This window comes from Salmo salar, chromosome 15 (genome assembly GCF_965601325.2).
Source record: "Salmo salar chromosome 15, fSalSal1, whole genome shotgun sequence".
Classification (NCBI taxonomy): domain Eukaryota; kingdom Metazoa; phylum Chordata; class Actinopteri; order Salmoniformes; family Salmonidae; genus Salmo; species Salmo salar.
In genome coordinates this window covers 73,543,616-73,556,893 of record NC_138305.1, presented here as the reverse complement: position 1 = coordinate 73,556,893, position 13,278 = coordinate 73,543,616, and the positions used below count along the sequence as shown (strand labels likewise).

At 42.8% G+C, this 13,278-nt stretch overlaps 1 protein-coding gene across 4 annotated transcripts in view; it reads right to left on the bottom strand.

Moving 5' to 3' along the window:
• Positions 1 to 3,173, bottom strand: part of LOC106572250 (intermediate filament family orphan 2) — a 41,156-nt gene extending 37,983 nt beyond the window's left edge. The window contains exon 1 of one of the 4 annotated variants that reach the window (XM_014146284.3): positions 1,895 to 3,173. In XM_014146284.3, coding sequence (XP_014001759.1) covers positions 1,895 to 2,436 — 542 coding nt within the window. In that variant the 5' untranslated portion in view covers positions 2,437 to 3,173. The remainder of the gene's footprint in view (positions 1 to 1,894) is intronic. The other 3 variants (XM_014146286.3, XM_014146285.3, XM_014146287.3) reach the window with 3 other exon arrangements.
• Between the last annotated feature and the right edge of the window lie 10,105 nt (positions 3,174 to 13,278).

The window sequence follows — 13,278 nt, the reverse complement described above, 5'->3', positions numbered from 1 at the left end:
AAGTTGCTTTTCAAAATGGCGTTTTATTTATTTATACAATAACATATAATAACATACTCAGCATAATTATATACAATAGGTCTGGTATATATATACAAAAATGATCCAACGTATAGTCCCTACCACTCAGTAAGAACATACTTTCATGACAGTCTGGAATTGCGATTTTGTGAGGAATCCTTGTTATTCACCGCCTTGAGAGAGAGAGAGAGAGAGATAGAGAGCATGAGAGAGGGAGAGAGAGTGAGCACGAGAGGGAGAGAGAGAGAGCATGAGAGAGGGAGAGAGAGCACGAGAGAGGGAGAGAGAGAGAGAGAGATGGAGAGAGCACGAGAGAGAGAGAGAGCATGAGAGGGAGAGAGAGAGCATGAGAGGGAGAGAGAAAGAGAGAGAGAGGGAGCGAGAGAGAGAGAGCACGAGAGAGAGTACAAGAGAGAGAGGGAGAGAGAGAGAGAGAGAGAGCACGAGAGAGTACGAGAGAGAGGGAGAGAGAGAGCATGAGAGAGAGAGCATGAGAGGGAGAGAGAGAGAACGAGAGAGGGAGAGAGAGCATGAGAGAGAGAGAGCATGAGAGGGAGAGAGAGAGAATGAGAGAGAGGGAGAGAGCATGAGAGAGAGGGAGAGAGCATGAGAGAGAGAGAGAGAGAGAGAGAGAGAGAGTGTGTTGGGTGGGTGGATGGGTGGTTGGTGAGTGAGTGAGTTTTTGGGCTGATGAGTGTCTGATGGCATGCTGCCTTTTCATTCCCAGTCCAGACAGGAACAAATGGGTAACATCCTCAAGGCAAACTGCCTCATACTGCTAAAGAAGCATTCCTCAACTTTTCAAGCATAAAAAAAATAGCATGACTCACATCCTCTGATTATAATGGGTGGTGCTTCTCACAATGAGGACGGAATTCCTCAGAGATGAGAATGTTCGCTGTTAAATTTCCTTAGGATTAACTGTGGAAACTGATAAGGCACACTATAGTTTCTCTTGAACTGTGTATATTTGGTTACTGTGGAGGTACCCCCCCCCCCCCCCCCCACACACTTTCTTACCTAATTACAATATTTTTCAGTCTTTCTTTATGACAAATATTTTGTACTCTTGCTGATGTTTTTTATTTTAACCAATATACAAAATATGGCATGGGTAGAGGATACAGACTCAACCTTTTGAGGTACGAACTGATATTCAGACTTGTGTAATAACATTGTAATTACAGAAGTTAAAACATTTTGTTAACATGTCCCATAGTAATTGTGTAATTGCATTGTAATTGCATAGTAGTGGGGTATTATTTGGTGCACATAGTGAATTCAGTGTTTAGGGATTGTGTTCTAACTGCCAGACCAACACCGTAGCCATTAAACCACGGGTCTCAAACCTCTTAACCGTACAACACCTAGAACTTCGTTAACTACCAGTCTAATTTCTGAGAGCACATCCTGCGCTTCACTATTACAAAACCCTTTCGCCTCATAACAATGAAGCATGCTTATATTGGCCTCCCAACATCGCCATCCCACTTCTGACACTAATGTAGCATATCAGGGAGTAGCCCAACCAGAATTTGTTCTTAACTGACTTGCCTAGTTAAATAACGGTTAAATATAAAATCTATTCAAAAAAAGTTGAACCTGGGACCATCAACCAAAGACTAAGGCATTACACCAAGAAGCTCAAACCTCTGAACCGAAGGTCTATTTCTATGTAAATGTAATAACTTAAGCAACACATTGTCAACAACTTGTAACCGAGTTCAACAAGTTTCTCAACAACCTGTGAAAAAGTCTTAAGTAAAAACAACATATCAGACACGTGGACAATGGCTTGATTGATTGTATCTTTGCAGCAGCTTGATTGACAATTTAACAATTTAAAGTGCTAAAAGAAAGTGACATCACTTACTTTTTTCTGTACTCATCTCTATCTCTTTTGACTTTAGCCAACACATTGTAAAGGGCTCGCAGTTCAGGGGTGACGGTGTCGACTTGAACTCCAACACCATCCGGCTGCATCCATGACACCCCGGGGCTGTGGATAGTCTCGATTCGGTCCCCAAACCTCCTTGTGTGGGTAAAGCTCCATATCGTACCGGGTACCCGTGGCCGAGACCGAGCCAGAAAAAAGTCCAAATAGCCCGTTTGGGTGGCTTGTTCTCGGCTAAAGTAGGCTCTGTAGCGGGATTGCTCTAAAGCTTGCTGTAGTTGATTTTCTAACAACTTGTTTCTACGCTCCAATTCATGAACTTTAGCTAGGAAACATCGAAATCGCAGGTTAAGGGTTTTCAAGGCATGAATGTTGGAACCCAAATCGTTCCGTAGGGCACTAGACACCCTAGCACCAGAGGCTGGCGCTCCTACTGGGAACGCAGCGGCACCCGAAGATGCCAAAGCCTCAGCAAAGACCATCGAATTCATCATTTTGTTTGAGTTAAATGGGCAATACATTCAACTGAAAATGTTCCCGGTATTCTGAGGGGTCAACTTCAACTAGCGTACTACTGGATTTTTTCACCCCCGCCCTACCGTAAAAAATAGGCCAATCCTCCAAAATGAGGTCCGCGATGAAGTGATTCTTTGAAATGATCTTATGCGGCTACAAATCTTGCCGTGAACGCCGTGTCACTCTGCTATCTTAGACAATGTAAGAACGTAGACACGACACAAACATAAACGCCATATGTCACCTTCTTCATGATGCTGTTGACGCGAATGCATCTCCATGCAAAACGGTTTACTAGGCTATTAGGATAGCCCTCGGCTATGTAGCCTGCGCAACTTCTCTGTCAATTGCTGCTGCTAGTTTTTCCAAAATCATTCGCCTTCATTCATTTATTCTGCGCCACCCATCCTTTTTTGATAGTCGCCCTAGCAGTGAGCCAGATAGCGTTACCGCCAAAATGCATGAAATCAAGGATATGTCTACTGTCCCATAGCTGTGTTCCCGTTACTGGTATCATGTTACAGCCAAACGAAAACACCCTCTCCGCCGCTACGCCCCGCACTCTCTTCTACAATCTCCCTTGATACAATCTCCCCTGATACATCCTGGATTGCTGATGTATTGGTAAGTGAGAGGCTCTGAAGCCACCAGTCGGCCATATTGGCACTTCCCAGAAAGTGCAGTCCTCCATAAGAATGAATGGAATTCTACAGTATTTCAGTAGAGTACCACAGTATGAGTCATAATACACATAAAACCTATAATACACGGAAATGTTTCCAATCGTTTTTCCACCATTCATTTTTCCCATAGGGGATTTTAAAACCACTTCAAATAAGGTCTGTCTTTCATGTAGGCTTACCCTGGCGTGATGTTTTGATAACAGTGTAAATCTCTCTCGGACAAGGTCACTTTTATCAATATATTTGCCTGTATTTACAACCGAAATGAAATGATAATTAGCCACTAATGTGGCTATCATACAGAACTACACATCCTCTGCAAGCTTTGACATCATAACTCAAGGCAGTGTTGCAGGGTAGGAAAAAAGTCCACATTTCTCCATGCAAACTCTCATGACAAGTAGAAAGTAACTTAGCAAGTAGAATAACTAGTAGATATTATAGCATTTTTTGTAGTTTCTCGTTTAAATAATTTATATAGTGTATTTCTCGTTTTTATTGTTGTTTAGCATTTTTCAAATTACCTACCTTAACATTTTTTAATTACTATAATGTTTTGCATGACCCTGGACTTTGTAGCTAACTAGTTAACCTTAGGCATCTCCGTCGATCAGAAGCAAGTATGGTTCAGTGCTATGTACCGGATTGTAACCACTATTCCAATAAGCACACGTGTATTTTATCATTTTCGAACCTCTGTAAGCGAGAGGCGTTGCTGGAGTCGTGTAATAAGGTAAGTCCTGTTTTCTAGCTGCTAACAATCTATTTTGGGTAGGTAAAAGATCTGTGGTTAGCTAGCTAGGTGCTTATGAAATGAGCTAGGTAACCACCAACTGTAGTTACTTGCCGCTGTTAGAGAATTTCCAGTCATCTGGTGATTTTCAGTACCTATACTGTTCTCTTTGAAGTAGAAAGAATAATTGATATAAGTTTAAATATTAGACATGTAAAAAACAAAACGTAAGCAGAATCTGTGTGGATGAGGCAAGGTAGACCAACAAGACGTGACTGGTCTGGGCCATATCTGATCTTGTGAAGGAAACATCGGCCTGAACTTGTGAAGACCTTTGGACAGGAACATTAGCTAATTAGTTATAGGCACTATTAGACCTGTAGTAGGAGTGTGCATGTCTGTGTGTCATTCCACCAATAGAATCTATGCCCTAATAAGAAAGGCAGCAAGATTAGGGTGGCCAAGGCTAGAAGGTATCAATAATTTACATGAAAGTGTGGTGACAATGTTATGTAAGGGTAAGACTGTATAACAGCAAAGTACTAAGAATGGAGAGTCAGGTGTTCCATGGAATTGCTCGGCTTTGTTACTTTTTGTAATAAATTCTATTTCAATTCACAAGCTCCGGCATCTGAGAAATATTTGATTCAATATTTCTACGATACCGCACATTACCTTCCTTACAAGTAAAAGGAAACCAGCATAGACTAGCATAATGACAGTTGTTACCTATTATTATTGACAAGTCCTTTGTGAGCTAGCCAGCTAGTTAATGTTAGCTCATGGTTCATGTAGTCATATTTCTCCACATGGTGAGATGCTAGCTAACGTTTTCCCAGGGCAGGGATATTTAGTTAGCTAGCTAGAGCTTCTACACCTGCGTTGCTTGCTGTTTGGGGTTTTAGGCTGGGTTTCTGTACAGCACTTTGTGACATCATGTAACGCCCTGGCCATAGAGAGGGGTTTTTGTTTGTTATTTTGGTTAGGCCAGGGTGTTACATTGGGTGGGCGTTCTATGTGCATTTTTCTATGTTGGTTTGTTTCGTTGATTTTGGCCGTGTGGCTTCCAATCAGGCACAGCTGTATAGTGTTGTTGCTGATTGGGAGTCACACAAAAGTGCCTGTTTTTCTGTTGGGGTTTTGTGGGTAATTGTTTCTGTTTAGTGTTTTGCACCTGACAGGACTGTTTGGCTGTCGGTTTTCTTGTTTTGTTTTGTGTAGTGTTCTTTAGTAAATTAAACTTCAATGATGAACACTAACTCCGCTGCGTATTGGTCCACTTTCTCAGACGACTTCTCTGTTTCATCTGACGATGAAGACAGCCGTTACACATCAGCTGATGTAAGAAGGGCTTTATGAATAAATTTGATTTAATTTTATTAGTTAACTTGCCGTTCGTGTAGTCAGACTTGCTAGCTAATGCTAGCCCGGCACCAGGGGAAGGATAGTTAGTTAGCTAGCATGTCGCCACGTAGACAAGTCTGACTACATGAACGGTGAGCTAATATTAACTAGAAAACTAGCTAAATATGACCTGGTGGGATAGTTAGTTAGCCACCTTGGTTGGCTAGTTAGCTACATTAGCTACATACGTTGCACCGTATATCTCACCATCATGTTGTCAGACTTTCTTGACAGACAGTGAAATGCTAGCGAATGTGCCTAATGTTAGCGATTAGCGCCATCTAGCTAACATTAAATATCCCTGCCCTGGTGGACTAACTAGCATGTCACCACATGTGGGATCTGGGAAAATGTCTTACACAAAAGATGATCTAACGTAACTAGCTAAACGTTAGCTAAATATCCATGCCCTGGTGGGCTAGCTAAAATGTCACTACATGGAAAACTCTGACGACACGAACAGTGAGCTAACGTTAACTAGCTAGCTAAATATCTCTGCCCTGGTGGGTTAACGTTAGTTAGCATGTCACCATGTGGATAAAAATGTGTATTAGCATTAATTTAAGGTTTACATAAATGATAGGTGTGTACAATCCTGTTACTCTGGTTGTGTAAATTGCTGTTTTCACATACCTCTACCTAATTCACCACGGCTGTGCACATCACTTGTTCTTACCCCCATCCTCTGTACTCTGAAACTTGCATGTTCGTAACGAGGTGTGTCTGTTCCGAACAAAGTCTCTCCTTATCCTCTATTCTAAGAACAAACTGTTTTTAGTATTCACAGGAGAACACACAGGACTCAGAATATTTGGCCACCTCATCCAGTAGATATCAGTTGGTTCGACACATTGAGAGTTGTGGTGGATTAAGGAAATGTAACAAGGTTAGGCTATATAAGACAAGCCCCAACTCAGAATCATTGGGCTCTCAACGAGTCACCTATGGGTGGGTCGTTGGCCAGCTCCATTATTGCAATTGATTAATCAATATCAAATAAAGATTGATTGTTTGAAGAAATGACAAAGTCTCTCTCACTTGATTAGAACTTCCACGACACTAGACTGACGCAGAAGTGACATTTTGCCTTTACAAACATCGCATGCTACAGATTTAGGACCCGAATGTTATCCAATCTAGTAGAAATGGTGGTCTACTGGCTCAGCTGGCCAGTGCTCAAAATCTTTAAATTCCATCCCTGCATGTCAGTCTCTATCAGATGATCCCCCTACCACTGTTGGTCCTCCTCAGTGACCTCTCGACTGAGGGTTTTAACTTTCCTCTTGCGAATTAGAATCAGAAGTACAGTTGTATAGCTCATCACAATACTTCACCTCTTCAGGCAAATAGTACCCTAGACTGTCCTGATCATCTAGTTGAGAATTCCAGATAATTCCTCCATCCCAGCAAAAATGTCCCATCCACATAGTAGCATTTCAGATGTGCAGATAGACCAAAGCCCAGTCTATTTTCCCGTTACTATAGTCAAGTCTGTGGGTGAAAGACATGTTCAACATCGTTGTTGACTACTTGGAACATTACAAGGACTGTGTTGTCTACTTTGCCATTTGAGGTGCTGTCATTTGAGGATTAAGTGTTCATGGAGTTTATGAAGTTGGGTCACAGCTACATCAACTTGTACCTGGCTCATCTATTCTGTTGTAGTGCAAGCAGTCAGCAATGTTACCATCACTTTTATTCACATGATCCACAAGCTTTTTTTCATTAGCATCATGACGACTGTTCCAAGTCAGGAGAAGAACCAAACTGTCACGGTTGTCTAAAGGAGCGGACCAAGGTGCAGCGTGTTTGTAGTTCCACATTTTATTAAATACGTGAAACCTTTGCAATACACAAATAACTGAAAATGACAAAACAACAAACCGTGACGCAGAGAGAAACAAACACTACTCAAAATATAATAACCCACAAAAACAGGAAGAAAAACCCCTACTTAAATATGATCTCCTATCAGAGGTAACGAGGACCAGCTGCCTCCAATTGGAGATCAACCCAAACAACCCCAACATAGAAATAGAAAAATTAGAACTTAAACATAGAAATAGAAAACATAGAAAACCACAAAACACCCCCTGTCACGCCCTGACCTACTCTACTATAGAAAATGACATCTTACTAGGGTCAGGACATGACACAAACGTACTTGTCTGTTTCTTTTCAGCGGTCCAGCAAAAACTGCAGGATGGTCATTGACTGTACTGACATAGAAGTTGCTACTCCAGGTCAAATGGACTTGCAGATGCAAACCTACTCTGTGTACCATTCAATGCACTCCTTCAAGCTACTCATGGGAGTTGCACCTAATTCGGTGATAACATACTGCAGCAATCTGTATCCAGGACAAAGCCATTGTCCAGAAGTCAGGGTTTGAGAAGATCTTCACATCTGGAGACATGATTTTGGCAGACAAAGGTTTCTTGATCCAGAGCTTGATGCCTGCAGGAGTCACTGTGAACATTCCTCCATTTCTGAACCCCGGCAGGTTAACAGAGAGTGAGATATATCTCACAAAAGACATATACAGAAACAGGATCCATGTTGAAATGGCAAATGCTCGACGAAAAGATTAAAAAATCCTGAGATTCAACCCACCTTATCTGCGTCGTTATAGTAATGTGCTGGTGCAGACTTGCTGTGCACTTGTAAACCTCCAAGACCCACTTATCAGTGAAGTAGCTGTTGATTGGGAAAACAAGAACAAACAATGAGGCACAAGGATTGGGTGTTGAGGGACCACTTGTCTCATTGTCCAAGGTGCGTTTTTGTTATGATAAACAATGAATTTCCTGTACAGATAAAGATGGTTATAAAGCATTGAAAAAAACAACCACTGACCAAATGTCTCTTTGTTTTCCAGTCCAACAGGAGTGCATTCCTCAGGCCATCCGGTGCATGGACATCCTGTGCCAGTGTGATCCGAGGGTGACCATCCAGTTGTAGAGACTACAGCAGATCGAGCCTGAGGACGGACAGGTCAGTAACCCATCAGATATGATACAATAGTTTACAACAATGAATTTAAAGATATATCTGCAGAGTTTGTTTGTCAGCTAGCTAGCCAAACCGTTTTAGTGGAATTACTAACTACCAATATTTAAAAGGTAAAGGAAAAGGTAAAGGAAAAGCAATGGCTGCATGATGTTTACATATTTGTTGTATTTACAATGGTGTTTGTTCACTGGTTGCCCTTTTCTTGTGGCAACAGGTCACAAATCTTGCTGCTGTGATTTCACCCAATAGATAAGGGAGTTGATCAAAATTGGGATTCTTTTGAAATTATTTGTGGGTCTGTGTAATCTGAGGAAAATATGTGTCTCTAATATGGTCATACATTTGGCAGGAGGTTAGGAAGTGCAGCTGTTTCCACCTCATTTTGTGGGCAGTGTGAACATGGCCTGTCTTATCTTGAGCCAGGTCTGCCTACAGCGGCCTTTCTCAATAGCAAAGCTATGTTCACGGAGTCTGTACATGGTCAAAGCTTTCCTTAAGTTTGGGTCAGTCACAGTGGTCAGGTATTCTGCCGCTGTGTACCCTTATGGTTAGGGCCAAGTAGCTTTCTAGTTTGCTCAGTTTTTTGGTTAATTCTTTCCAATGTGTCAAGTAATTATCTTTTTGTTTTCTCATGATTTGGTTGGGTCTTATTGTGTTGCTGTCCTGGGGCTCTGTGGGGTCTGTTTGTGTTTGTGAACAGAGCCCCAGTACAAGCTTGCTTAGGGGACTCTTCTCCAGGTTAATCTCTCTGTAAGGTGATGGCTTCGTTATGGAAGGTTTTGGAATCGCTTCCTTTTAGGTGGGTGTAGAATTTAACGGCTCTATTCTGGATTTTGATAATTAGCCGGTATCGGCATTAATTCTGCTCTGCATGCATAATTTGGTGTTTTACGTTGTAAACTGAGAATATTTTTTGCAGAATTCTGCATGCTGTCTCAATTTGGTGGTTTTTCCCATTTTGTGAATTCTTGGTTGGTGAGCGGACCCCGTACCTCACAACCATAAAGGGCAATGGGTTCTATAACTGATTCGACATAATTGGTATGTCAAATTTTATGTTCCTTTTGATGGCATAGAAGACATTGTCTCTCAGATCGTTCACAACTTTGTGGAAGTTACCTGTGGTGCTGATGTTTAGGCCGAGGGAGGGCTGTCTCTGTCTCTCTCTCTCTCTCAGCATGGCACAGACAGTTATAGAATGTTCTCACTCCATCCCTGCAGAAATGTCCCATCCACATAGTGATTTTTTTTCTTCAGCTCAGCATTCTTAGGAAAACCTTTGCCACAAGTGGTGTTCTCTGTATTCCTACTGTAGTGGCATAGTGTAGAATATGCGACATCTCACAGACACATGTTAGCTAGCTAGCTAGCTACAACATACAGATATAGTTACTCCAAGACTAATACGAGTCATCAAGGCAAAGTCTTTCCTTTACTCTCCGCCATTATTGTCAAAACATTTCTACAGTTTTGCACCTAATGAGAGGCACTGAGGCTAGTTAGCTAGCTTGCTATAACGTTAGACTACAGTACATTTTAGGTATAGCAAACACAACTAGCTGGCCAGACTTCTAGTGGTCTTCTCAACATGACCAGACTTCTAGTGGTCTTCTCCACATGACCAGACTTCCAGTGGTCTTCTCCACATGACCAGACTTCTAGTGGTCTTCTCCACATGACCAGACTTCTAGTGGTCTTCTCCACATGGCCAGACTTCTAGTGATCTTCTCCACATGGCCAGACTTCTAGTGATCTTCTCCACATGGCCAGACTTATAGTGGTCTTCTCCCCTTTTAGTGCTCATCCTTGAAAAAATGCCATAAGGTCTGCAAGAGACATCAAAGTGGACATACTGTACAAACAATGATCTAGGCTAAGTAAAACATATATATATTGTTTTTAATCTAGCCTACTGATCTACTGCTCTGCTAACGAGCTAGCTAAAGTGTTGTCAGTGGCTAACTAAGACAGAGAGAAAGGGGACAGAAGAAGTCCAACACTTCATCTCAATACAGCACATGGATTCAGCATGGACTGGACACAGAAGGTCTGTGATTGTACTGGTGAACTGTAGCTGACAGTGTCAGCTAGAGATGACGTGCAGGAGCTTCCTACAGGAATTTGTAGTTTTGCATGAGGTCTTCTCTGTTGCTATTTAGCGTCTTTGAAGTTTTGAGAGTAAATTGAGGCGAATATATTGATAAAACTCGTCCGAGAGAGAATTACACAGTTATCCAAACTTCATGCCAAGGTAAGCCTACACCAAACACATGGGAAAAATGAATAGTGGACAAATGATTGGAAGCATTTCCGTGTTTGACCACTAGGTTTTAAGAGTATTATGACATTTCCACTGGGGGGGCTCAATGAAATGTTTCAAGGACAAAATTATACTTTAAGGATATTTTTATATATATATAAATACACTGCTCAAAAAAATAAAGGGAACACTTAAACAACACAATGTAACTCCAAGTCAATCACACTTCTGTGAAATCAAACTGTCCACTTAGGAAGCAACACTGATTGACAATAAATTGCACATGCTGTTGTGCAAATGGAATAGACAACAGGTGGAAATTATAGGCAATTAGCAAGACACCCCCAATAAAGGAGTGGTTCTGCAGGTGGGGACCACAGACCACTTCTCAGTTCCTATGCTTCCTGGCTGATGTTTTGGTCACTTTTGAATGCTGGCGGTGCTTTCACTCTAGTGGTAGCATGAGACGGAGACTACAACCCACACAAGTGGCTCAGGTAGTACAGCTCATTCAGGATGGCACATCAATGCGAGCTGTGGCAAGATGGTTTGCTGTGTCTGTCAGCGTAGTGTCCAGAGCATGGAGGCGCTACCAGGAGACAGGCCAGTACATCAGGAGACGTGGAGGAGGCCGTAGGAGGGCAACAACCCAGCAGCAGGACCGCTACCTCCGCCTTTGTGCAAGGAGAAGCAGGAGGAGCACTGCCAGAGCCCTGCACAATAACCTCCCAGCAGGCCACAAATGTGCATGTGTCTGCTCAAACGGTCAGAAACAGACTCCATGAGGGTGGTATGAGGGCCCGACGTCCACAGGTGGGGGTTGTGCTTACAACCCAACACCGTGCAGGACGTTTGGCATTTGCCAGAGAACACCAAGATTGGCAAATTCGCCACTGGCGCCCTGTGCTCTTCACAGATGAAAGCAGGTTCACACTGAGCACATGTGACAGACGTGACAGAGTCTGGAGAAGCCGTGGAGAACGTTCTGCTGCCTGCAACATCCTCCAGCATGACCGGTTTGGCGGTGGGTCAGTCATGGTGTGGGGTGGCATTTCTTTGGGGGGCCGCACAGCCCTCCATGTGCTCGCCAGAGGTAGCCTGACTGCCATTAGGTACCGAGATGAGATCCTCAGACCCCTTGTGAGACCATATGCTGGTGCGGTTGGCCCTGGGTTCCTCCTAATGTAAGACAATGCTAGACCTCATGTGGCTGGAGCGTGTCAGCAGTTCCTGCAAGAGGAAGGCATTGATGCTATGGACTGGCCTGCCCGTTCCCCAGACCTGAATCCAATTGAGCACATCTGGGACATCATGTCTCGCTCCATCCACCAACGCCACGTTGCACCACAGACTGTCCAGGAGTTGGCGGATGCTTTAGTCTAGGTCTGGGAGGAGATCCCTCAGGAGACCATCCGCCACCTCATCAGGAGCATGCCCAGGCGTTGTAGGGAGGTCATACAGGCACGTGGAGGCCACACACACTACTGAGCCTCATTTTGACTTGTTTTAAGGACATTACATCAAAGTTGGATCAGCCTGTTGTGTGGTTTTCCACTTTAATTTTGAGTGTGACTCCAAATCCAGACCTCCATGGGTTGATAAATTGGATTTCCATTGATTATTTTAGTGTGATTTTGTTGTCAGCACATTCAACTATGTAAAGAAAAAAGTATTTAATAAGATTATTTCTTTCATTCAGATCTAGGATGTGTTGTTTAAGTGTTCCCTTTATTTTTTTGAGCAGTATATATTATATATATATTTTTTTCTTCCAGACTTACATTAAGCATCTCCAATCCAAAATGATATCTGGAATCGGCTTCCTATTTCGCAACAAAGCATCCTTCACTCATGCTGCCTAACATACCCTCGTAAAACTGACTATCCTACCGATCCTTGACTTCGGCGATGTCATTTACAAAATAGCCTTTAAACTCAGCAAATTGGATGCAGTCTATCACAGTGCCATACGTTTTGTCACCAAAGCCCCATATACTACCCACCACTGCCACCTGTATGCTCTCGTTGGCTGGCCCTCGCTTCATATTCGTCGCCAAACCCACTGGCTCCAGGTCATCTATAAGTCTTTGCTAGGTAAACCCCCGCCTTATCTCAGCTCACTGGTCACCATAGCAACACCCACCCGTAGCACGCGCTCCAGCAGGTATATTTCACTGGTCACCCCAAAGCCAATTCCTCCTTTGGCCGCCTTTCTTCCAGTTCTCTGCTGCCAATGACTGGAACAAATTGGAAAAATCACTGAGGCTGGAGACTCATATCTCCCTCACTAGCTTTAAGCACCAGCTGTCAGAGCAGCTCAGACCACTGCACCTTTTTTTATTTTACCGTTATTTTACCAGGTAAGTTGACTGAGAACACATTGTCATTTACAGCAACGACCTGGGGAATAGTTTCAGGGGATAGGAGGGGGATGAATGAGCCAATTGTAAGCTGGGGATGATTAGGTGGCCATGATGGTATGAGGGCCAGATTGGGAATCTTTTGTACATAGCCCATCTGTAAATAGCCCATCCAACTACCTCATCCCCATACTGTTATTTATTCATTTTTGCTCCTTTGCACCCCAGTATCTCTACTTGCACATTCATATTCTGCACATCTATCACTCCAGTGTTTAATTGCTAAATTGTAATTATTTCACCACTATGGCCTATTCATTGCCTTACCTCCCTTACCTTACCTCATTTGCAAACACTGTATAGACTTTTTCTATTGTGTTACTGACGGTATGTTT